Source organism: Oncorhynchus clarkii, chromosome 17, assembly GCF_045791955.1.
Source record: "Oncorhynchus clarkii lewisi isolate Uvic-CL-2024 chromosome 17, UVic_Ocla_1.0, whole genome shotgun sequence".
NCBI lineage: Eukaryota > Metazoa > Chordata > Actinopteri > Salmoniformes > Salmonidae > Oncorhynchus > Oncorhynchus clarkii.
Genome location: NC_092163.1, coordinates 82272870 through 82299694, shown reverse-complemented (window position 1 = coordinate 82299694; position 26825 = coordinate 82272870). Strand labels below are relative to the sequence as shown.

Sequence of the window (26825 nt, the reverse complement as noted above, 5' to 3'; positions counted from 1 at the left end):
TGGTTGCTTTGGAGACAGACCAATAGACTGTATTGAATTAGTTTCCTAAGAGACATAACATCATTTCAAGCAATTGTGTTGCCTAAATTAAGAGAGACACTTTAAAACGAATCCTCTTTAACAGTACATTATGCATCACTTGTAATTATTATAAACCCCTCACTGAACCCCCACTGTTTCATTAACCCCTCACTGAACCCCCACTACTGTATTACCCCCTCACTGAACCCCCACTACTGTATAAACCCCTCACTGAACCCCCACTACTGTATTAACCCCTCACTGAAACCCCACACTGATGCATTACCCCCTCACTGAACCCCCATTACTGTATAAACCCCTCACTGAACCCCCACTACTGTATAAACCCCTCACTGAACCCCTACTACTGTATTACCCCCTCACTGAACCCCCACTACTGTATTACCCCCTCACTGAACCCCCACTACTGTATTACCACCTCACTTAACCCCCCCCACTGATGCATTACCCCCTCACTGCTACCACTCGTTCACACTGCTACCACTCATTCACACTGCTACCACTCATTCACACTGCTACCACTTGTTCACACTGCTATCACTCGTTCTCAATGAACGATGCTACCACTCATTCACACTGCTACCACTCATTCACACTGCTACCACTCAATCCTTCTGCTACCACTCATTCACACTTCTTCCACTCATTCACACTGCTACCACTCATTCACGCTGCTACCACTCATTCACGCTGCTACCACTCATTCACGCTGCTACCACTCATTCACACTGCTACCACTCATTCCATCTGCTACCACTCATTCACACTGCTACCACTCATTCCATCTGCTACAACTCATTCCATCTGCTACCACTCATTCACGCTGCTACCACTCATTCACACTGCTACCACTCATTCACACTGCTACCTCTCATTCACGCTGCTACCACTCATTCACATTGCTACCACACATTGGTGTACTTCTGACTTGTGTTCTACTTCTGCCAGATATATTGCATCCAAAATGGTTCCATATTCCATACGTAGTGCACTACCAGGCCTGCATAGGGCTCTTGGGCCCATAGGGCTGTGGTCAAAAGTAGTGTACTATATAGGGAATAGGGTGCCATGTTAGCCACTGCCTGTTTTCCTGCTGAAAGGTGATCGAGGCTGGAGCCACTGTGGTATCAAAGCCTTTATATGCTAACACTTTTACCATGATAACCTGCGGACCAGGGTTCCAAACCAGGGTCCGTTAACCTGAAATGTCCGAGGGCTAATCTGGTATACCAGCCTGCTCTATCAATTGAGCCTGGGGACGGGATTAGCTGAAGACTGGCCCAGGTAAAACCAGGGTTCATAGTGCAAGTGTATTTGACGCTTCAGATGTATTAATCCTAGTTTACTGGCTGCTAGGTTCACTGGCTGTTAGGTTCACTGGCCGCTAGGTTACCTTACCGCTAGGTTCACTGGCTTGCTAGTATCACTGGCTGCTAGGTTCACTGGCCGCTAGGTTCACTGGCCGCTAGGTTCACTGGCCGATAGGTTCACTGGCCGCTTGGTTCACTGGCCGATAGGTTCACTGGCCGCTAGGTTACCTTACTGCTAGGTTCACTTACTGCTAGGATAACTGGCTGCTAGGTTCACTGGCCGATAGGTTCACTGGCCGCTTGGTTCACTGGCCGCTAGGTTACCTTACTGCTAGGTTAATTTACTGCTAGGATAACTGACTGCTAGGTTCACTGGCCGATAGGTTACCTTACTGCTAGGTTCACTTACTGCTAGGATAACTGGCTGCTAGGCTCACTGGCCGCAAGGTTCACTGGCCGCTTGGTTCACTGGCCGCTAGGTTACCTTACTGCTAGGTTAATTTACTGCTAGGATAACTGGCTGCTAGGTTCACTGGCCGCAAGGTTCACTGGCTACTAGGTTCACTTGCAGCTAGGTTCACTTACTGCTAGGATAACTGGCTGCTAGGTTCACTGGCTGCTAGGTTCACTGGCTGCTAGGTTCACTGTCTGCTAGGTTACCTTACTGCTAGGTTACATTACTGCTAGGTTTACTGGCTTGCTAGGATCACTGGCTGCTAGGTTCAATGGCCGTTAGGTTCACTGGCCGCTAGGTTCACTGGTCGTTAGGTTCACTGGCTTGCTAGGATCACTGGTCGATAGGTTCACTGGTCGTTAGGTTCATTGGTCGTTAGGTTCACTGGCCGCTAGGTTCACTGGCCACTAGGTTCACTTACTGCTAGGTTCACTTACTGCTAGGATAACTGGCTGCTAGGTTCACTGGTTGCTAGTTTACCTTACTGCTAGGTTCACTTACTGCTAGGATAACTGGCTGCTAGGTTCACTGGTTGCTAGTTTACCTTACTGCTAGGTTCACTTACTGCTAGGATAACTGGCTTCTAGGTTCACTGGCCGCAAGGTTCACTGGCTGCTAGGTTCACTTACTGCTAGGTTCACTTACTGCTAGGATAACTGGCTGCTAGGTTCACTGGTTGCTAGGTTCACTTACTGCTAGGTTCACTGGGCGATAGGTTCACTGGCCGATAGGTTCACTGGCCGATAGGTTCACTGGTCGATAGGTTCACTGGCCGATAGGTTCACTGGTCGATAGGTTCACTGGTCGATAGGCCGATTGATTCACTGGCCGATAGGTTCACTGGCCGCTAGGTTCACTGACCGCTACGTTCACTGCTTGCGATGCAAATTGCACCCTTTCACCTGGCTCTGGTCAAACGTAGTGCACTATATAGGGAATAGGGCTCTGGTCAACAGTAGTGCACTTACTGCCTGACTCTGGTCTAAAGTAGTGCACTATATAGGGAATAGGGCTCTGGTCTAAAGTAGTGCACTATAAAGGGAATAGGACTCTGGTCTAATGTAGTGCACTATATAGGGAATAGGGCTCTGGTCTATAGTAGTGCACTATATAGGGAATAGGGTGCCATTTGGGACACAAAAAGAGAAATAATGAGTATTGTTATAATTTGTTTTGACTCCGTAGGTAATGGCTGATGGCGATTGATTCAGCATGTATACTATTTGCTGTGGTTTCACCTGATGTTTCCAACACTTCTGACATCATGTGAAGGGATCCAGAGAGGATGAAGAGGAGGGGTGAAGAGTACTTAACATAAAGAACCGTGATGGAGTCTATTCAGTCACCTGACATCCCCATGGACAGGTGCTTTAATAAACACGTGTGTGTGTGTCTAATGAATTTCTATTTAACCGGTAGATATACATGTTACATGTGAAGATGAAACCCTGTTGAAGGTGGCATAGCTGTCAAAAGATCTGCATATTAAATATATTGAGAGGTTGTTATACTAGACTGACTGTTGAGGAGAGCTGGCAAGTAATCATTTCCCTCTACCGTTTACACCCACTGTATCCTGTGATAGGTACTTCAACGGCACCTGGAGACACCCGTATGGCCAGGAGACTGTCCCGTCACCTTTCAACAGCACCTGGAGACACCCGTATGGCCAGGAGACTGTCCCGTCACCTTTCAACAGCACCTTCCGCCTCCAGCACCACAGCAGCTTCCACAATACCCTACTAGGTAGGTTGGTGTGTGTGTGTGTGTGTGTGTGTGTGTGTGTGTGTGTGTGTGTGTGTGTGTGTGTGTGTGTGTGTGTGCGTGTGCGTATGCCTGGGTGTGTGTGTGTGTGTGTGTGTATGCCTGGGTATGCGTGTGTGTGCGCTCTGGGGGATGTTGGGGAAGGAAGAAGACAGATGTCCATTCTAACCAATGGACAATAAAGTATCTATTCTATTAATTGTGTTATAATATTCTATTGTAGGTGTCTCCCTGGGCTTCCTGTCATTGCTCACCGTCATCATGAACATCCTGGTACTCTACGCTGTGAAGAAAGAGCGGACCCTCCACACGGTGGGCAACCTCTACATCGTCAGCCTCTCCGTGGCGGATCTCATCGTCGGGGCCACCGTCATGCCCCTCAACCTGGTGTACCTGCTGGAGGACGAGTGGAGGCTGGGGAGGGTCGTCTGTCAGTTCTGGCTCATCATGGATTACGTAGCCAGCACAGCCTCCATCTTTAGTCTGTTTATACTATGTCTGGATCGGTATCGGTCCGTTCACGAGCCGCTGAGGTACCTGAAGTACCGGACCAGAGGGAGAGCTAGCGTTATGATCTCAGGGGCCTGGCTAATGTCCATGACGTGGATTATTCCTATTCTAGGGTGGAGGTCGTTCGTTCAGGTCGACCTCAAACCGGAGATGGAGAATAAGTGTGACACTGATTTCCGGTTTGTTACGTGGTTTAAGGTTTTAACTTCAGTGTTTAACTTCTACCTTCCGTCTCTGTTGATGCTGTGGTTCTACTCGCGCATCTACATGGCTGTGAGACAGAACTTCAGAGAGAGGGAGAGGATTATCAATCCCACAGATTCTGTGGTGGAAAACAGGATCGGACACAAAGTCCAAACAGGAAATAGCCACTGCGAGTCTAAGAAAGAAAGAAACTCAGACTTTGATCAGTACACGTTAGACCAGCCGAACGACTCCACAGATACAGTTGAAACCAACGCGCCCAGGGAACCCAAGTCTGAGAAAGACTCTCACTCCAGTCATTCAGTGCTCAGAATGACAAAACGTCTGAGGACGACTGTAAAGGACAAAAGAAAGAGCGGCTCTTCGTCTTTCCAGCAGAAGAATTCGGACTCGGAGACCCCTTTAAACCTGTCCTCTTTACCTCTTGGCTTCACAAACTACGACGACGACAATGTTCAGAAACTCTATGTATCCGTGAACGACTGCAAGGTAGCCGTGCCGTCAAACTCTGTGGCTGGTGTCTGCGAGATAACCCAGATATCTGACATGCAGAGATACACCACCATGTTCTACAACAACGAGTTCACCCAGTCTGTGAATTTATCCCCGTCACCATGTCCCCATAATTCACCCCAGTCCCCCCCGGCCCAGGAGCACTCAGAGCCTGACGATGGTACTAACCCGGATGCTGTAGCCAACGCTTTGACTCTAAAGCAGACCTGGCAGAAGTTCTGTGCCCAGTCCAGACAGCGTATCCAGAGCCTTCAGGTCCATAAGGAGCACAAAGCGGCCAAGCAGCTGGGCTGTATTATAGCTGGGTTCATGATGTGCTGGATCCCATACTTCATAGTCTTTATGGTCATGGCTTTCTGCCAAACCTGTGTACATCACAACCTACATATGTTCACGATATGGCTTGGGTATATTAACTCTACCTTGAACCCGTTCATATACCCCCTCTGCAATGAGAATTTCAAACGGGTGTTTAAAACTATCCTACACATTAATTTGTGATGAAAAGGTTTATGAACAGTGCCTTGAGTGGCATTTCACTGTATTTCCTTGTGATGCTTTAACTTGTAATACAGTATGTGTGCTTGAATGTTTTGAGTGACCTCAATTTGGTACCTTAAATTTGTATAATTTTGAAAAATATAATGCTTATTTATTGTCCGCCTAAATATTTTTTGTTTATTATTTATTATCAGACCCAGACCATAACCCCAATCTTTCCTACTCTGTGGAAAGACAGAAAGCTGCTCTGCCTTTATTCATTATTTACTCAAATAACTCTGCTGAATGAGAATAACTGCAGAATAACTCTGCTGAAGAAGAATAACTGCAGAATAACTCTGCTGAAGGAGAATAACTCTGCTGAAGAAGAATAACTGCAGAATAACTCTGCTGAAGAAGAATAACTGCAGAATAACTGCTGAAGGAGAATAACTCTGCTGAAGGAGAATAACTCTACTTAAGGAGAATAACTGCAGAATAACTCTGCTGAAGGAGAATAACTCTGCTGAAGGAAAATAACTGCAGAATAACTGCAGAATAACTCTGCTGACGTAGAATAACTCTACTGAAGGAGAATAACTGCAGAATAACTCTGCTGAAGGAGAATAACTCTGCTGAAGGAAAATAACTGCAGAATAACTGCAGAATAACTCTGCTGACGGAGAATAACTGCAGAATAACTCTGCTGAAGAAGAATAACTGCAGAATAACTCTGCTGAAGGAGAATAACTGAAGAATAACTCTGCTGAAGGAGAATAACTGCAGAATAACTCTGCTGTAGAAGAATAACTGCAGAATAACTCTGCTGTAGAAGAATAACTGCAGAATAACTCTGCTGTAGAAGAATAACTGCAGAATAACTCTGCTGAAGGAGAATAACTGCAGAATAACTCTGCTGTAGAAGAATAACTGCAGAATAACTCTGCTGTAGAAGAATAACTGCAGAATAACTTTGCTGAAGGAGAATAACTCTGCTGAAGGAGAATAACTGCAGAATAACTCTGCTGAAGGAGAATAACTGCAGAATAACTCTGCTGAAGGAGAATAACTGCAGAATAACTCTGCTGAAGGAGAATAACTGCAGAATAACTCTGCTGAAGGAGAATAACTGCAGAATAACTCTACTGAAGGAGAATAACTATGCTGAAGGAGAATAACTGCAGAATAACTCTGCTGAAGGAGAATAACTGCAGAATAACTCTGCAGAAGGAGAATAACTGAAGAATAACTGAATGAAGGAGAATAACTCTGCTGAAGGAGAATAACTGCAGAATAAGTCTGCTGAAGGAGAATAACTGCAGAATAACTCTGCTGAAGGAGAATAACTGCAGAAAATAATAACTCTGCAGAAGGAAAAGAAATGCAGAAGGAGAATAACTCTGTTTCAATACAATCTGCTTCATGTGCTTGTCCATTTTTGGTGAAAACGAAAATGTGTCTTAATGGAACCTGAATTTTTGTTCGATATGAGTCAGTGCCGTGTCTGTGCTGTCCAATAAAAGTATCCTAACTGACAGGGTGTTTTTTATTTTTAGAAATGAGTATGCAACTATGTAACTTTTATAGCTATTTACCAAAAATAGTTCAATCTCGCAGAGTGGGAGTGTAGACACACACACACACACACACCGTGTACTGTTGCAACTCATAGCTCATGTAACGTATGTGAAATGGGTCTAAAGTTATACTGTTACACTGTTGCAACTCATAGCTCACACAACGTTCTAATATTCAAACTTTTTCCAAACAAATGGAGTTAGCAGTGCATAGACCACTCTATGTAGACAAAATATCTAAATATAACTCTAAGGCATTGGCTTCATGATTATTGTTATTCACTATGGCCTGAATCATCTGGGTAAATATACGGAATCATCTGGGTAAACATACTGAATCATCTGGGTAAACATACTGAATCATCTGGGTAAATATACTGAATCATCTGGGTAAATATATTGAATCATCTGGGTAAACATACTGAATCATCTGGGTAAATATACTGAATCATCTGGGTAAACATACTGAATCATCTGGGTAAATATACTGAATCATCTGGGTAAATTTACTGAATCATCTGGGTAAATATACTGAATCATCTGGGTAAATATACTGAATCATCTGGGTAAATATATTGAATCATCTGGGTAAACATACTGAATCATCTGGGTAAATATACTGAATCATCTGGGTAAATATACTGAATCATCTGGGTAAATATACTGAATCATCTGGGTAAATATATTGAATCATCTGGGTAAACATACTGAATCATCTGGGTAAACATACTGAATCATCTGGGTAAACATACGGAATCTTCTGGGTAAACATACTGAATCATCTTGGTAAAAATACTGAATCATCTGGGTAGATATATTGAATTATCTGGGTAAACATACTGAATGATCTGGGTAAACATACTGAATCATCTGGGTAAATATACTGAATCATCTGGGTAAATATACTGAATCATCTGGGTAAATATACTGAATCATCTGGGTAAATATACTGAATCATCTGGTTAAACATACTGAATCATCTGGGTAAAGATACGGAATCATCTGGTTAAACATACTGAATCATCCGGGTAAATATACTGAATCATCTGGGTAAATATATTGAATCATCTGGGTAAACATACTGAATGATCTGGGTAAACATACTGAATCATCTGGGTAAATATACTGAATCATCTGGGTAAACATACGGAATCATCTGGGTAAACATACTGAATCATCTGGGTAAATACACTGAATCATCTGGGTAAATATATTGAATCATCTGGGTAAACATACTGAATCATCTGGGTAAACATACTGAATCATCTCGGTAAATATACTGAATCATCTGGGTAAATACATTTTTGCCGATTCTAAAAAGTAGACCAATTTTTTTCACAGTAAATAGGCTAGGCAGGTCAACATCCGATTTGAACTAATGAGCAAGAAACGAGGTATCCAAAACAAATCTCAAAAGCCTCTCCCACGGACACCCCACGCCAAAGTCTGAAGAATTTCCCACAGGGATATTTTATCTGAATAAAGAAAATATCTGAAATATTGATTTCCTTACACTGTGAGCAGTCTTTGGCCATGATATGACAGCGACTCATGCTTTGGTTTGGTTTCTCAAGTCAACAGTACCTACAGTACAGTAGTATCATCTGTAAATAAGTTACACGATACATTTATAGATACTTTAGCATGCCGCACCTTGTCCAAACACTGCTTTCATTTTGTTTTTTCCTTCAGTCATCTGCATACCTGAATTTACTGCCTGCAGTAATTTAGCTAGTGAGGAACGATAGCCGGTAAGCTAACATTAGAGAGCTAATATAATTGTTGCGTTACCTAGCAACTGTAGCTCAGCCCAGCAAAGGACTAGCGAGATGAGGAGTGGATGTTTCTGTCTGTTTTTATCTTGCCTACTTGTTTTTATTTTACTCTATCCTATACTTACACACTACACACACACACACACACACACACACACACACACACACACACACACACACACACACACACACACACACACACACACACACACACACACACACACACACACACACACACACACACACTTACCCCTATACATATCTACCTCCATCACTCCAGTATCCCTGTCTCCTTCCCCCTATACATATCTACCTCCATCACTCCAGTATCCCTGTCGCCTTCCCCCTATACATATCTACCTCCATCACTCCAGTATCCCTGTCACCTTCCCCCTATACATATTTGAAATATCCAAAGTTTGAAATATCCAATAAATGTCGTTCCACTTCATGATTGTGTCCCACTTGTTGTTGATTCTTCACAAACAAATACAGTTTTATATCTTTATGTTTGAAGCCTGAAATGTGGCAAAAGGTCGCAAAGTTCAAGGGGGCCGAATACTTTCGCAAGGCACTGTAGCTACCTTCCGACCTTCGCAGCTAACGTCACCTGAATGCTAGCAGTCTAGAGCACACCGGAGTGTTGGCTTACGAGGCCCATCGAATACATTCCGAAGCCACTAGCTAGCAGTCAGCTATTCTTTGCTAGCAGTCATCAGCTATCTTTATCCCGGACAACTCTCGCCAGTCTGTACAGCGCGACTCAAACCAGAGCTAGTTGGACTTATTCTTCTCGATATCTCCGGATTCCTACCGCAAGCTATTATTTTACATTTTTATTATGATTATTATTTATTTATTTTTCCCACCTGGAATTATAGCAGCTGATGACCCTTGAACGCACAGCCGCTAATCTGCGGCCTGCTAGCTATCTAAAGCACATTGGACTGCTGGCTTAAGAGGCCCTTCGGACATATTTATTCTGCCACTATACATATTTAGCCAATTGGCCTGGTTTACCACACGGAGCCCTGCTGATCCGTCCGCTGATGTAACTACACGAGGGGGACACAACAGACTTCCCTCCGTCGCGTCATCCCTCTAAGGCCTTTCTGTTAGCCTGCTAGCCCCGTGCCGCTAGCTTCCTGAAGCCACGCACTGGACTTGTATGATCACCCGGCTACGCATGCCTTTCCCTAACGTCACCATGCCGTGTCGATTGCTGTTCTGGTTTGTAGCAATTGTTTTATTTCACTGTAGAGACTCTAGCACTGCTCAACACGCCTCGGCTAACAATTTAGTTCCACCTCCCACACACGCAGTGACATCCCCTGGTTTAAATGCTATATCTAGAGACAATATATATTTCATTATCACTATATGCACAGGTTAACCCCCACTGTATTCACATCCTACTATACCTTTGTCTGTACATTATGAGTTGATTATATTCTACCGTGCCTAGAAATCTGCTCCTTTTACTCTCTGTTCTGAACGTACTAGGCGTCCAGTTCTGTTAGCCTTTAGCCGTACCCTTATCCCACTCCTCTGTTTCTCCGGTGATGTAGAGGTTAATCCAGGCCCTGCAGTGTCTACCTCCCCTCCCACCCCCAGGTGCTCTCATTTGTTGACTTCTGCAACTGTAAAAGCCTTGGTTTCATGCATGTTAACATTAGAAGCCTCCTCCCTAAGTTTGTTTTACTCACTGCTTTAGCACATTCATTCACATTCACTCCACCAATCCGGATGTCCTAGCCGTGTCTGAATCCTGGCTTAGGAAGACCACCAAAAACCTTGAAATGTCCATTCCTAACTATAACATTTTCCGACAAGATAGGACTGCCAAAGGGGGCGGTGTTGCAATTTACTGCAAAGATAACCTGCAGAGTTCTGTCTTACTATCCAGGTCTGTACCCAAACAATTTAAGCTTCTACTTCTAAAAATCATCCGTTCCAGAAACAAGTCTCTCACTGTTGCCGCTTGCTATAGACCACCCTCTGCCCCCAGCTGTGTCCTCGACACCATATGTGATTTGGACCTCTGGCAGTCTCTATGGGGGTGCCACAGGGTTCAAACCTCGGGCCGACTCTTTTCTCTGTATACATCAATGATGTTACTCTTGCTGCTGGTGATTCCCTGATCCACCTCTACGCAGACGACACCATTCTGTATACTTCTGGCCCTTTGGACACTGTGTTAACTAACCTCCAGACGAGCTTCAATGCCATACAACTCTCCTTCCGTGGCCTCCAACTGCTCTTAAATACAAATAAAACTAAATGCATGCTTTTCAACCGATCGCTGCCACCACCTGCCTGCCCATCCAGCATCACTACTCTGGACGGCTCTGATTTAGAATACGTGGATAACTACAAATACCTAGGTGTCTGGTTAGACTGTAAACTCTCCTTCCAGACTCACATTAAGCATCTCCAATCAAAAATTAAATCTAGAATCGGCTTCCTATTTCGCAACAAAGCTTCCTTCACTCATGCTGCCAAACCTACCCTCGTAAAACTGACCATCCTACTGATCCTTGACTTCAGCGATGTCATCTATAAAATAGCCTCCAACACTCTACTCAGCAAACTGGATGCAGTCTATCATAGTGCCATCTGTTTTGTCACCAAAGCTCCATATACTACCCACCACTGCGACCTGTACACTCTCGTTGGCTGGCCCTCGATTCATACTCGTCGCCAAACCCACTGGCTCCAGGTCATCTACAAGTCTTTGTAATTACTTCGCCACCATGGCTTATTTCTTGCCTTAACTCCCTAATTTGACCTAATTTGCACTCACTGTATATATACTTTGTTTTCTTTTTTTTCTACTGTATTATTGACTGTATGTTTGGTTCATTCCATGTGTAACTCTATGTTGTTATATGTGTCGAACTGCTATGTTTTATCTTGGCCAGGTCGCAGTTGCAAATGAGAACATGTTCTCAACTAGCCTACCTGGTTAAATAAAGGTGTTCTCAACTAGCCTACCTGGTTAAATAAAGGTGTTTTCAACTAGCCTACCTGGTTAAATAAAGGTGTTCTCAACTAGCCTACCTGGTTAAATAAAGGTGTTCTCAACTAGCCTACCTGGTTAAATAAAGGTGTTCTCAACTAGCCTACCTGGTTAAATAAAGGTGTTCTCAACTAGCCTACCTGGTTAAATAAAGGTGTTCTCAACTAGCCTACCTGGATAAATAAAGGTGTTCTCAACTAGCCTACCTGGTTAAATAAAGGTGTTCTCAACTAGCCTACCTGGTTAAATAAAGGTGTTCTCAACTAGCCTACCTGGTTAAATAAAGGTGTTCTCAACTAGCCTACCTGGATAAATAAAGGTGTTCTCAACTAGCCTACCTGGTTAAATAAAGGTGTTCTCAACTAGCCTACCTGGTTAAATAAAGGTGTTCTCAACTGGCCTACCTGGTTAAATAAAGGTGTTCTCAACTAGCCTACCTGGATAAATAAAGGTGTTCTCAACTAGCCTACCTGGTTAAATAAAGGTGTTCTCAACTAGCCTACCTGGTTAAATAAAGGTGTTCTCAACTAGCCTACCTGGTTAAATAAAGGTGTTCTCAACTAGCCTACCTGGTTAAATAAAGGTGTTCTCAACTAGCCTACCTGGTTAAATAAAGGTGTTCTCAACTAGCCTACCTGGTTAAATAAAGGTGTTCTCAACTAGCCTACCTGGATAAATAAAGGTGTTCTCAACTAGCCTACCTGGTTAAATAAAGGTGTTCTCAACTAGCCTACCTGGTTAAATAAAGGTGTTCTCAACTGGCCTACCTGGTTAAATAAAGGTGTTCTCAACTAGCCTACCTGGATAAATAAAGGTGTTCTCAACTAGCCTACCTGGTTAAATAAAGGTGTTCTCAACTAGCCTACCTGGTTAAATAAAGGTGTTCTCAACTAGCCTACCTGGTTAAATAAAGGTGTTCTCAACTAGCCTACCTGGTTAAATAAAGGTGTTCTCAACTGGCCTACCTGGTTAAATAAAGGTGTTCTCAACTAGCCTACCTGGTTAAATAAAGGTGTTCTCAACTAGCCTACCTGGATAAATAAAGGTGTTCTCAACTAGCCTACCTGGTTAAATAAAGGTGAAATAAAATATAAATACAAAAACTGACCCCGGAACTGACCCTGTATATAGCTACTGACCCTGTATATAGCTACTGACCCTGTATATAGCTACTGACCTTGTATATAGCTACTGACCCTGTATATAACTACTGACCCTGTATATAACTACTGACCCTGTATATAACTACTGACCCTGTATATAGCTACTGACCCTGTATATAGCTACTGACCCTGTATATAACTACTGACCCTGTATATAGCTACTGACCCTGTATATAGCTACTGACCCTGTATATAGCTACTGACCCTGTATATAACTACTGACCCTGTATATAGCTACTGACCCTGTATATAGCTACTGACCCTGTATATAACTACTGACCCTGTATATAACTACTGACCCTGTATATAGCTACTGACCCTGTATATAGCTACTGACCCTGTATATAGCTACTGACCCTGTATATAGCTACTGACCCTGTATATAGCTACTGACCCTGTATATAGCTACTGACCCTGTATATAGCTACTGACCTTGTATATAGCTACTGACCCTGTATATAACTACTGACCCTGTATATAACTACTGACCCTGTATATAACTACTGACCCTGTATATAACTACTGACCCTGTATATAGCTACTGACCCTGTATATAGCTACTGACCCTGTATATAACTACTGACCCTGTATATAGCTACTGACCCTGTATATAGCTACTGACCCTGTATATAGCTACTGACCCTGTATATAACTACTGACCCTGTATATAGCTACTGACCCTGTATATAGCTACTGACCCTGTATATAACTACTGACCCTGTATATAACTACTGACCCTGTATATAGCTACTGACCCTGTATATAGCTACTGACCCTGTATATAACTACTGACCCTGTATATAGCTACTGACCCTGTATATAACTACTGACCCTGTATATAACTACTGACCCTGTATATAGCTACTGACCCTGTATATAACTACTGACCCTGTATATAACTACTGACCCTGTATATAGCTACTGACCCTGTATATAACTACTGACCCTGTATATAGCTACTGACCCTGTATATAACTACTGACCCTGTATATAACTACTGACCCTGTATATAACTACTGACCCTGTATATAGCTACTGACCCTGTATATAACTACTGACCCTGTATATAGCTACTGACCCTGTATATAACTACTGACCCTGTATATAGCTACTGACCCTGTATATAACTACTGACCCTGTATATAACTACTGACCCTGTATATAGCTACTGACCCTGTATATAACTACTGACCCTGTATATAACTACTGACCCTGGATATAACTACTGATCCTGTATATAACTACTGACCCTGTATATAACTACTGACCCTGTATATAGCTACTGACCCTGTATATAACTACTGACCCTGTATATAACTACTGACCCTGTATATAGCTACTGACCCTGTATATAACTACTGACCCTGTATATAGCTACTGACCCTGTATATAACTACTGACCCTGTATATAACTACTGACCCTGTATATAGCTACTGACCCTGTATATAGCTACTGACCCTGTATATAGCTACTGACCCTGTATATAATTACTGACCCTGTATATAGCTACTGACCCTGTATATAGCTACTGACCCTGTATATAGCTAATGACCCTGTATATAGCTACTGACCCTGAATATGGCTACTGACCCTGTATTTAACTACTGACCATGTATATAACTACTGACCCTGTATATAACTACTGACCCTGTATATAACTACTGACCCTGTATATAACTACTGACCCTGTATATAGCTACTGACCCTGTATATAGCTACTGACCCTGTATATAGCTACTGACCCTGTATATAACTACTGACCCTGTATATAACTACTGACCCTGTATATAACTACTGACCCTGTATATAACTACTGACCCTGTATATAACTACTGACCCTGTATATACTTACTGACCCTGTATATAACTACTGACCCTGTATATAGCTACTGACCCTGTATATAACTACTGACCCTGTATTTAACTACTGACCCTGTATATAACTACTGACCGTGTATATAACTACTGACCCTGTATATAGCTACTGACCATGTATATAACTACTGACCCTGTATATAGCTACTGACCCTGTATATAACTACTGACCCTGTATATAGCTACTGTCGCTGTATATAACTACTGACCCTGTATATAACTACTGACCCTGTATATAACTACTGACCCTGTATATAACTACTGACCCTGTATATAACTACTGACCCTGTATATAACTACTGACCCTGTATATAGCTACTGACCCTGTATATAGCTACTGACCCTGTATATAACTACTGACCCTGTATATAACTACTGACCCTGTATATAGCTACTGACCCTGTATATAACTACTGACCCTGTATATAGCTACTGACCCTGTATATAACTACTGACCCTGTATATAGCTACTGACCCTGTATATAGCTACTGACCCTGTATATAGCTACTGACCCTGTATATAACTACTGACCCTGTATATAACTACTGACCCTGTATATAGCTACTGACCCTGTATATAGCTACTGACCCTGTATATAGCTACTGACCCTGTATATAGCTACTGACCCTGTATATAACTACTGACCCTGTATATAACTACTGACCCTGTATATAACTACTGACAATGTATATAGCTACTGACCCTGTATATAGCTACTGACCCTGTATATAACTACTGACCCTGTATATAGCTACTGACCCTGTATATAGCTACTGACCCTGTATATAGCTACTGACCCTGTATATAGCTACTGACCCTGTATATAACTACTGACCCTGTATATAGCTACTGACCCTGTATATAGCTACTGACCCTGTATATAACTACTGACCCTGTATATAACTACTGACCCTGTATATAGCTACTGACCCTGTATATAACTACTGACCCTGTATATAGCTACTGACCCTGTGTATGACTACTGACCCTGTATATAACTACTGACCCTGTATATAGCTACTGACCCCGTATATAGCTACTGACCCTGTATATAGCTACTGACCCTGTATATAGCTACTGACCCTGTATATAACTACTGACCCTGTATATAGCTACTGACCCTGTATATAGCTACTGACCCTGTATATAGCTACTGACCCTGTATATAACTACTGACCCTGTATATAACTACTGACCCTGTATATAACTAATGACCCTGTATATAACTACTTACCCTGTATATAACTACTGACCCTGTATATAACTACTGACCCTGTATATAGCTACTGACCCTGTATATAACTACTGACCCTGTATATAACTACTGACCCTGTATATAACTACTGACCCTGTATATAGCTACTGACCCTGTATATAGCTACTGACCCTGTATATAGCTACTGACCCTGTATATAACTACTGACCCTGTATATAACTACTGACCCTGTATATAACTACTGACCCTGTATATAGCTACTGACCCTGTATATAACTACTGACCCTGTATATAACTACTGACCCTGTATATAACTACTGACCCTGTATATAGCTACTGACCCTGTATATAACTACTGACCCTGTATATAACTACTGACCCTGTATATAACTACTGACCCTGTATATAACTACTGACCCTGTATATAACTACTGACCCTGTATATAACTACTGACCCTGTATATAGCTACTGACCGTGTATATAACTACTGACCCTGTATATAGCTACTGACCCTGTATATAACTACTGACCCTGTATATAGCTACTGACCCTGTATATAGCTACTGACCCTGTATATAGCTACTGACCCTGTATATAGCTACTGACCCTGTATATAGCTACTGACCCTGTATATAGCTACTGACCCTGTATATAACTACTGACCCTGTATATAACTACTGACCCTGTATATAGCTACTGACCCTGTATATAGCTACTGACCCTGTATATAGCTACTGACCCTGTACATAACTACTGACCCTGTATATAGCTACTGACCCTGTATATAGCTACTGACCCTGTACATAACTACTGACCCTGTATATAGCTACTGACCCTGTATATAGCTACTGACCCTGTATATAGCTACTGACCCTGTATATAACTACTGACCCTGTATATAGCTACTGACCCTGTATATAACTACTGACCCTGTATATAGCTACTGACCCTGTATATAACTACTGACCCTGTAAATAGCTACTGACCCTGTATATAACTACTGACCCTGTATATAGCTACTGACCCTGTATATAGCTACTGACCCTGTATATAACTACTGACCCTGTATATAACTACTGACCCTGTATATAGCTACTGACCCTGTATATAACTACTGACCCTGTATATAGCTACTGACCCTGTATATAACTACTGACCCTGTATATAGCTACTGACCCTGTATATAGCTACTGACCCTGTATATAGCTACTGACCCTGTATATAACTACTGACCCTGTATATAACTACTGACCCTGTATATAGCTACTGACCCTGTATATAGCTACTGACCCTGTATATAGCTACTGACCCTGTATATAGCTACTGACCCTGTATATAACTACTGACCCTGTATATAACTACTGACCCTGTATATAACTACTGGCCCTGTATATAACTACTGACAATGTATATAGCTACTGACCCTGTATATAGCTACTGACCCTGTATATAACTACTGACCCTGTATATAGCTACTGACCCTGTATATAGCTACTGACCCTGTATATAGCTACTGACCCTGTATATAGCTACTGACCCTGTATATAACTACTGACCCTGTATATAGCTACTGACCCTGTATATAGCTACTGACCCTGTATATAACTACTGACCCTGTATATAACTACTGACCCTGTATATAGCTACTGACCCTGTATATAACTACTGACCCTGTATATAGCTACTGACCCTGTGTATGACTACTGACCCTGTATATAACTACTGACCCTGTATATAGCTACTGACCCCGTATATAGCTACTGACCCTGTATATAGCTACTGACCCTGTATATAGCTACTGACCCTGTATATAACTACTGACCCTGTATATAGCTACTGACCCTGTATATAGCTACTGACCCTGTATATAGCTACTGACCCTGTATATAACTACTGACCCTGTATATAACTACTGACCCTGTATATAACTAATGACCCTGTATATAACTACTTACCCTGTATATAACTACTGACCCTGTATATAACTACTGACCCTGTATATAGCTACTGACCCTGTATATAACTACTGACCCTGTATATAACTACTGACCCTGTATATAACTACTGACCCTGTATATAACTACTGACCCTGTATATAGCTACTGACCCTGTATATAGCTACTGACCCTGTATATAACTACTGACCCTGTATATAGCTACTGACCCTGTATATAACTACTGACCCTGTATATAGCTACTGACCCTGTATATAACTACTGACCCTGTATATAACTACTGACCCTGTATATAACTACTGACCCTGTATATAGCTACTGACCCTGTATATAACTACTGACCCTGTATATAGCTACTGACCCTGTATATAACTACTGACCCTGTATATAACTACTGACCCTGTATATAGCTACTGACCCTGTATATAAATACTGACCCTGTATATAACTACTGACCCTGTATATAACTACTGACCCTGTATATAACTACTGACCCTGTATATAGCTACTGACCCTGTATATAGCTGACCCTGTATATAGCTACTGACCCTGTATATAACTACTGACCCTGTATATAGCTACTGACCCTGTATATAACTACTGACCCTGTATATAACTACTGACCCTGTATATAACTACTGACCCTGTATATAGCTACTGACCGTGTATATAACTACAGACCCTGTATGTAGCTACTGACCCTGTATATAACTACTGACCCTGTATATAGCTACTGACCCTGTATATAGCTACTGACCCTGTATATAGCTACTGACCCTGTATATAGCTACTGACCCTGTATATAGCTACTGACCCTGTATATAACTACTGACCCTGTATATAACTACTGACCCTGTATATAGCTACTGACCCTGTATATAGCTACTGACCCTGTATATAGCTACTGACCCTGTACATAACTACTGACCCTGTATATAGCTACTGACCCTGTATATAGCTACTGACCCTGTATATAGCTACTGACCCTGTATATAACTACTGACCCTGTATATAGCTACTGACCCTGTATATAACTACTGACCCTGTATATAGCTACTGACCCTGTATATAACTACTGACCCTGTAAATAGCTACTGACCATGTATATAACTACTGACCCTGTATATAGCTACTGACCCTGTATATAACTACTGACCCTGTATATAACTACTGACCCTGTATATAACTACTGACCCTGTATATAACTACTGACAATGTATATAGCTACTGACCCTGTATATAGCTACTGACCCTGTATATAACTACTGACCCTGTATATAGCTACTGACCCTGTATATAGCTACTGACCCTGTATATAGCTACTGACCCTGTATATAGCTACTGACCCTGTATATAACTACTGACCCTGTATATAGCTACTGACCCTGTATATAGCTACTGACCCTGTATATAACTACTGACCCTGTATATAACTACTGACCCTGTATATAGCTACTGACCCTGTATATAACTACTGACCCTGTATATAGCTACTGACCCTGTGTATGACTACTGACCCTGTATATAACTACTGACCCTGTATATAGCTACTGACCCCGTATATAGCTACTGACCCTGTATATAGCTACTGACCCTGTATATAGCTACTGACCCTGTATATAACTACTGACCCTGTATATAGCTACTGACCCTGTATATAGCTACTGACCCTGTATATAGCTACTGACCCTGTATATAGCTACTGACCCTGTATATAACTACTGACCCTGTATATAACTACTGACCCTGTATATAACTAATGACCCTGTATATAACTACTTAACCTGTATATAACTACTGACCCTGTATATAACTACTGACCCTGTATATAGCTACTGACCCTGTATATAACTACTGACCCTGTATATAACTACTGACCCTGTATATAACTACTGACCCTGTATATAACTACTGACCCTGTATATAACTACTGACCCTGTATATAGCTACTGACCCTGTATATAACTACTGACCCTGTATATAGCTACTGACCCTGTATATAACTACTGACCCTGTATATAGCTACTGACCCTGTATATAACTACTGACCCTGTATATAACTACTGACCCTGTATATAACTACTGACCCTGTATATAACTACTGACCCTGTATATAGCTACTGACCCTGTATATAACTACTGACCCTGTATATAGCTACTGACCCTGTATATAACTACTGACCCTGTATATAACTACTGACCATGTATATAGCTACTGACCCTGTATATAAATACTGACCCTGTATATAACTACTGACCCTGTATATAACTACTGACCCTGTATATAACTACTGACCCTGTATATAGCTACTGACCCTGTATATAACTACTGACCCTGTATATAGCTACTGACCCTGTATATAACTACTGACCCTGTATATAACTACTGACCCTGTATATAACTACTGACCCTGTATATAACTACTGACCCTGTATATAGCTACTGACCCTGTATATAACTACTGACCCTGTATATAACTACTGACCCTGTATATAGCTACTGACCCTGTATATAACTACTGACCCTGTATATAACTACTGACCCTGTATATAACTACTGACCCTGTATATAGCTACTGACCCTGTATATAACTACTGACCCTGTATATAACTACTGACCCTGTATATAACTACTGACCCTGTATATAACTACTGACCCTGTATATAACTACTGACCCTGTATATAACTACTGACCCTGTATATAGCTACTGACCGTGTATATAACTACTGACCCTCTATATAGCTACTGACCCTGTATATAACTACTGACCCTGTATATAGCTACTGACCCTGTATATAGCTACTGACCCTGTATATAGCTACTGACCCTGTATATAGCTACTGACCCTGTATATAGCTACTGACCCTGTATATAGCTACTGACCCTGTATATAACTACTGACCCTGTATATAACTACTGACCCTGTATATAGCTACTGACCCTGTATATAGCTACTGACCCTGTATATAGCTACTGACCCTGTACATAACTACTGACCCTGTATATAGCTACTGACCCTGTATATAGCTACTGACCCTGTACATAACTACTGACCCTGTATATAGCTACTGACCCTGTATATAGCTACTGACCCTGTATATAGCTACTGACCCTGTATATAACTACTGACCCTGTATATAGCTACTGACCCTGTATATAACTACTGACCCTGTATATAGCTACTGACCCTGTATATAACTACTGACCCTGTAAATAGCTACTGACCCTGTATATAACTACTGACCCTGTATATAGCTACTGACCCTGTATATAACTACTGACCCTGTATATAACTACTGACCCTGTATATAACTACTGACCCTGTATATAACTACTGACCCTGTATATAGCTACTGACCCTGTATATAGCTACTGACCCTGTATATAACTACTGACCCTGTATATAGCTACTGACCCTGTATATAGCTACTGACCCTGTATATAACTACTGACCCTGTATATAGCTACTGACCCTGTATATAGCTACTGACCCTGTATATAGCTACTGACCCTGTATATAGCTACTGACCCTGTATATAACTACTGACCCTGTATATAGCTACTGACCCTGTATATAACTACTGACCCTGTATATAGCTACCGACCCTGTATATAACTACTGACCCTGTATATAGCTACTGACCCTGTATATAACTACTGACCCTGTATATAACTACTGACCCTGTATATAGCTACTGACCCTGTATATAGCTACTGACCCTGTATATAACTACTGACCCTGTATATAGCTACTGACCCTGTATATAGCTACTGACCCTGTACATAACTACTGACCCTGTATATAGCTACTGACCCTGTATATAGCTACTGACCCTGTATATAACTACTGACCCTGTATATAACTACTGACCCTGTATATAACTACTGACCCTGTATATAGCTACTGACCCTGTATATAACTACTGACCCTGTATATAGCTACTGACCCTGTATATAACTACTGACCCTGTATATAACTACTGACCCTGTATATAACTACTGACCCTGTATATAACTACTGACCCTGTATATAGCTACTGACCCTGTATATAACTACTGACCCTGTATATAACTACTGACCCTGTATATAGCTACTGACCCTGTATATAACTACTGACCCTGTATATAACTACTGACCCTGTATATAACTACTGACCCTGTATATAGCTACTGACCCTGTATATAACTACTGACCCTGTATATAACTACTGACCCTGTATATAACTACTGACCCTGTATATAACTACTGACCCTGTATATAACTACTGACCCTGTATATAACTACTGACCCTGTATATAGCTACTGACCGTGTATATAACTACTGACCCTGTATATAGCTACTGACCCTGTATATAACTACTGACCCTGTATATAGCTACTGACCCTGTATATAGCTACTGACCCTGTATATAGCTACTGACCCTGTATATAGCTACTGACCCTGTATATAGCTACTGACCCTGTATATAACTACTGACCCTGTATATAACTACTGACCCTGTATATAGCTACTGACCCTGTATATAGCTACTGACCCTGTATATAGCTACTGACCCTGTACATAACTACTGACCCTGTATATAGCTACTGACCCTGTATATAGCTACTGACCCTGTACATAACTACTGACCCTGTATATAGCTACTGACCCTGTATATAGCTACTGACCCTGTATATAGCTACTGACCCTGTATATAACTACTGACCCTGTATATAGCTACTGACCCTGTATATAACTACTGACCCTGTATATAGCTACTGACCCTGTATATAACTACTGACCCTGTAAATAGCTACTGACCCTGTATATAACTACTGACCCTGTATATAGCTACTGACCCTGTATATAACTACTGACCCTGTATATAACTACTAACCCTGTATATAACTACTGACCCTGTATATAACTACTGACCCTGTATATAGCTACTGACCCTGTATATAGCTACTGACCCTGTATATAACTACTGACCCTGTATATAGCTACTGACCCTGTATATAGCTACTGACCCTGTATATAACTACTGACCCTGTATATAGCTACTGACCCTGTATATAGCTACTGACCCTGTAAATAGCTACTGACCCTGTATATAGCTACTGACCCTTTATATAACTACTGACCCTGTATATAGCTACTGACCCTGTATATAACTACTGACCCTGTATATAGCTACCGACCCTGTATATAACTACTGACCCTGTATATAGCTACTGACCCTGTATATAACTACTGACCCTGTATATAACTACTGACCCTGTATATAGCTACTGACCCTGTATATAGCTACTGACCCTGTATATAACTACTGACCCTGTATATAGCTACTGACCCTGTATATAACTACTGACCCTGTATATAGCTACTGACCCTGTATATAACTACTGACCCTGTATATAGCTACTGACCCTGTATATAACTACTGACCCTGTATATAACTACTGACCCTGTATATAGCTACTGATCCCGGAACTAATCTATGTAGCTGTCGTGTCTTTGGCTATGCCGGATTAAGTGATATGACATTCTATTCTATACAATCATTTCTCTGTAATTCATATAACCTGATTTACCTAATCATGTGAATGTAATTAACTAAAAAGTCGGGGCACCACGAAGTAATGTTTATAGAGCTGTTATCTTCTGAATTAGCTCTTAAAGACCTAGTCATCTTTTACAGCAATAGCAGTCAATATTTAATCGTCACCTTGTTTAGTCTAATCTGAAAGTTGTAAATTCTTGCTTATCTTCACGAACCCTGGCTAACAAGTTGAATCAGCAACGTAAAATTTGGTTTAATTATTTATTTACTAAATACCTAAATAATCACACAGAATTACATCTACACAGAATGGATCATACATTGATTACAAATGATGTCAAAGAAAACGTCCCTGGTGGACGGAGCCGACATGACGGCTGGTTACACAAAGGAAAGGGGGTTGGGTTTGAATGAAAGAGCGGGAAGACAGAGGGACAAAAAGTTTTTGTGTCCCTATCGGGCCGTAGGCAGCTATGCTATCGTAGGCAGCTATGCTATCGTAAATACAGTATCTTTACAGTATCTTGTGCATTCCAAATAACCGCCCATTTGATAAAGGAGAATGTAATAAATATTTACTCTGAACTGCGCTTCGGTAGATTGTTCGTAGATGGGAGGCCCGGTGGTCCAGCATGGATCTCTGGTCCTCTGAAGAATGTCTAGTACTGAACTAGAGCATGGTAGAATGAAAACTCTGTCCGTCCTCTCCTAGCCCACGTTTATCGGAGAGGGTATCACTTCTTTAGTGAATAATTCAAGTTCAATGTTCAATGTTCATACCAAGTTGCCATACTCAAGTTAACATACTTCAGCTCATGCTATATTCTGGCTGGTATAGTCGAAATTCATCCTTCCGGCGTGTAGGTCGTCACCTTCACATTGAAATTCGATACCAATTGCTTTAGGTTCTTGCTGGTGTTGGCTTAGTTCTGTAGGTGGTCTTTGTCCATTCAACGGGGGGATGGTAAGTCCTCGCGTCCTTGGAACAGGAAGTTACATTTTTGTAAACAGGATTTTATAGGATTGGGAGAGCGGGCCGTGTTTCATAGTTTACAACCCATGTCTGTTCACATGGGCGGGGCCTCTAAGTGAGCAGAGTGGTGTTCTGATGACAAACCGTTGCCTCATTAAGAAGCTAAAATTACATTAATTATATTAAATCTTTTTACAAATAGTTTCATATTTAAACATTTAAATTGCACAACAATTCCATGTAAATCTGATAACTAGAATGTGTAGATTTTCCAAGATACAGTTGATATCCTATCATCAGTAATCATGGCTCAGACACCAACTGAACTGACATAATATTCATTAATAAGTACCAACGCATATTTTCAACTGGTTGGATTACCGACATATGGTTCCGTTTTCCATCTTTTGATCTCACCAGATTCTCTCTCAATGTTAACAAAGGGGTTTTTCAATAGTCACATCGGTAGAGTAGAGAGAGGAAAAAGGGGAAAGGTATTTATGGGGGCCATAAATCTCCCCCCTCAGGCCAACGTCATGACATAGTTACTTACTTTCTTGTGTTCTTCATATTTATTTTTCTTGTGCGTTTCTGTTCTACCTTATTTTATTATACTACTGATATTGATTACGGTATCGTTGGGAAAGAGCCAGCAAGAAAGGCATTTTACTGTACTAGTGCACTTGACAATGAAACTTGAAACCATAACTTTTCATTAGAATTTAGCTAGCCCGTTTAGAGTTAGCTAGCTCAAACAGAGATTTCAACAAAGCACAAAAGAGATTTTGTTTTCCACAAAGCATACTGATGTATCCAGTTGTATCCAGTAATAGTAACGTTAATCTAAATATTGCCGTTCAGTTTTGATGACAAAACAACAGAAATCAGTCGGTTTTTGTGAATAATGAGCCATCTATTCAATGAATGACGGAGTGGAGTTTGCCCTTAAAAAAAGAAAAAAATTATTTAAAGGTTTTTAAACATTTTTTGCACCAAATTTGAGAGAAATAAGCTCTTTGTTGCATGTGGAACATTTCTGGGATCTTTTATTTCAGCTCATGAAATATGGGACCAACACTTTACGCGTTGCGTTCATATTTGTGTTCCTTATGAATCAGGTTCAAGGATTAGCTGAAATACAATCAAGGTCAGTGAAATTAAGATTATGTAAATAAACCCTTTTCACTGAAGTTTTTAAAGTTCTTCTTTGTGATGTCACAAGGCTTAGATTTTTGTATTCTCACATCTGTAACACAAACACCTGGGCAATGGTCACTAATTTCTTGGGGGCGAAGAGACCTGTCGAAACATATTTCTCTGGTGTATTCGTTAAAATATGACCAATCTGGGCCTCCCGGGTGGCGCAGTGGTTAAGGGCGCTGTACTGCAGCGCCAGCTGTGCCATCAGAGTCCCTGGGTTCGCGCCCAGGCTCTGTCGTAAACGGCCGCGATCCGGGAGGTCCGTGGGGCAACGCACAATTGGCCTAGCGTCTCATTGCGCACCAGCGACTCCTGTGGCGGGCCAGGCACAGTGCGTGCTAACCAAGGTGGCCAGGTGCACAGTGTCCGACACATTGGTGCGGCTGGCTTCCGGGTTGGATGCGCGCTGTGTTAAGAAGCAGTGCGGCTTGGTTGGGTTTTGTATCGGAGGACGCATGACTTTCAACCTTCGTCTCTCCCGAGCCCGTACGGGAGTTGTAGTGATGAGACAAGATAGTAGCTACTAACAATTGGATACCACGAAATTGGGGAGAAAAAGGGGTAAAATATAAAATTAAAATAATAAAAAAAATATGATCAATCAGAGTTGACTTTGAAGGATCGTTAAGGTTGTTAAGGTTGTGCCGTGTAGGTTTAGATTATTACACACGTCTTTTAGATTGTCTGAAGCCAAAATTTCCCCAATCAAAATTTAGGTCACCCAGGATAATAACTTCCGATTTAATAAAACAAGACAACAAAGTAGTTAAATTCTCGAGTACACAAAGGTTAGCCGAGGGAGGACGATAGACCGGTACAAAGTGATATACATTTTTCCCCAGACAAAGATAGCAGTTAAAACATCTTGGCAATAGATTTCACCATCTTAAAACACTACACACTACACATTAAAACACTCCATATTAATATCAGAGGCCAGAATGTCCCGAGAGATTCAAGTTTCAGTCAATACCAGACTGTCCGGATTCATCTGCATGGCTCAGATCTTGATGTAATCCAGTTCCTGATGTAATCCAGTAATCCAATCCTAGGCAAGTCATTTAAGAACAAATTCTTATTTACAATGACCACCTACCCCGGCCAAACACTAAAAACGCTGGGCCAATTATGCGCCGCCCTATTGGACTCCCAATCACAGCTGGCTTTGATACAGCCTGGAATCGAACCAGGGTCTGCAGTGACACCTCTAGCACTGAGATGCAGTGCCTTAGAATGCTGCACACCT

The 26825-nt window shown here is 41.5% G+C and overlaps 1 protein-coding gene across 1 annotated transcript; it reads left to right on the top strand.

Moving 5' to 3' along the window:
* The first annotated feature begins 3133 nt into the window (after positions 1-3133).
* On the top strand, positions 3134-5355 carry LOC139369953 (histamine H1 receptor-like). Its single transcript, XM_071109237.1, has 3 exons — positions 3134-3171; positions 3455-3552; positions 3794-5355. Exons 1-3 carry the CDS (start codon positions 3134-3136, stop codon positions 5296-5298), a joined length of 1641 nt encoding a protein of 546 aa, XP_070965338.1. The 3' UTR covers positions 5299-5355.
* The last annotated feature ends 21470 nt before the right edge of the window (positions 5356-26825 follow it).

What these genes read in the sequence shown, in the direction of transcription:
- LOC139369953 (XM_071109237.1), top strand. Translation starts at nt 3,134, where the DNA reads ATGGAGTCTATTCAGTCACCTGACATCCCCATGGACAG. An exon ending in CCTGACATCCCCATGGACAG is followed by an intron (nt 3,172 to 3,454) that starts GTGCTTTAATAA and finishes ACCTTTCAACAG; the next exon opens with CACCTGGAGACACCCGTATG. An exon ending in CTTCCACAATACCCTACTAG is followed by an intron (nt 3,553 to 3,793) that starts GTAGGTTGGTGT and finishes ATTCTATTGTAG; the next exon opens with GTGTCTCCCTGGGCTTCCTG.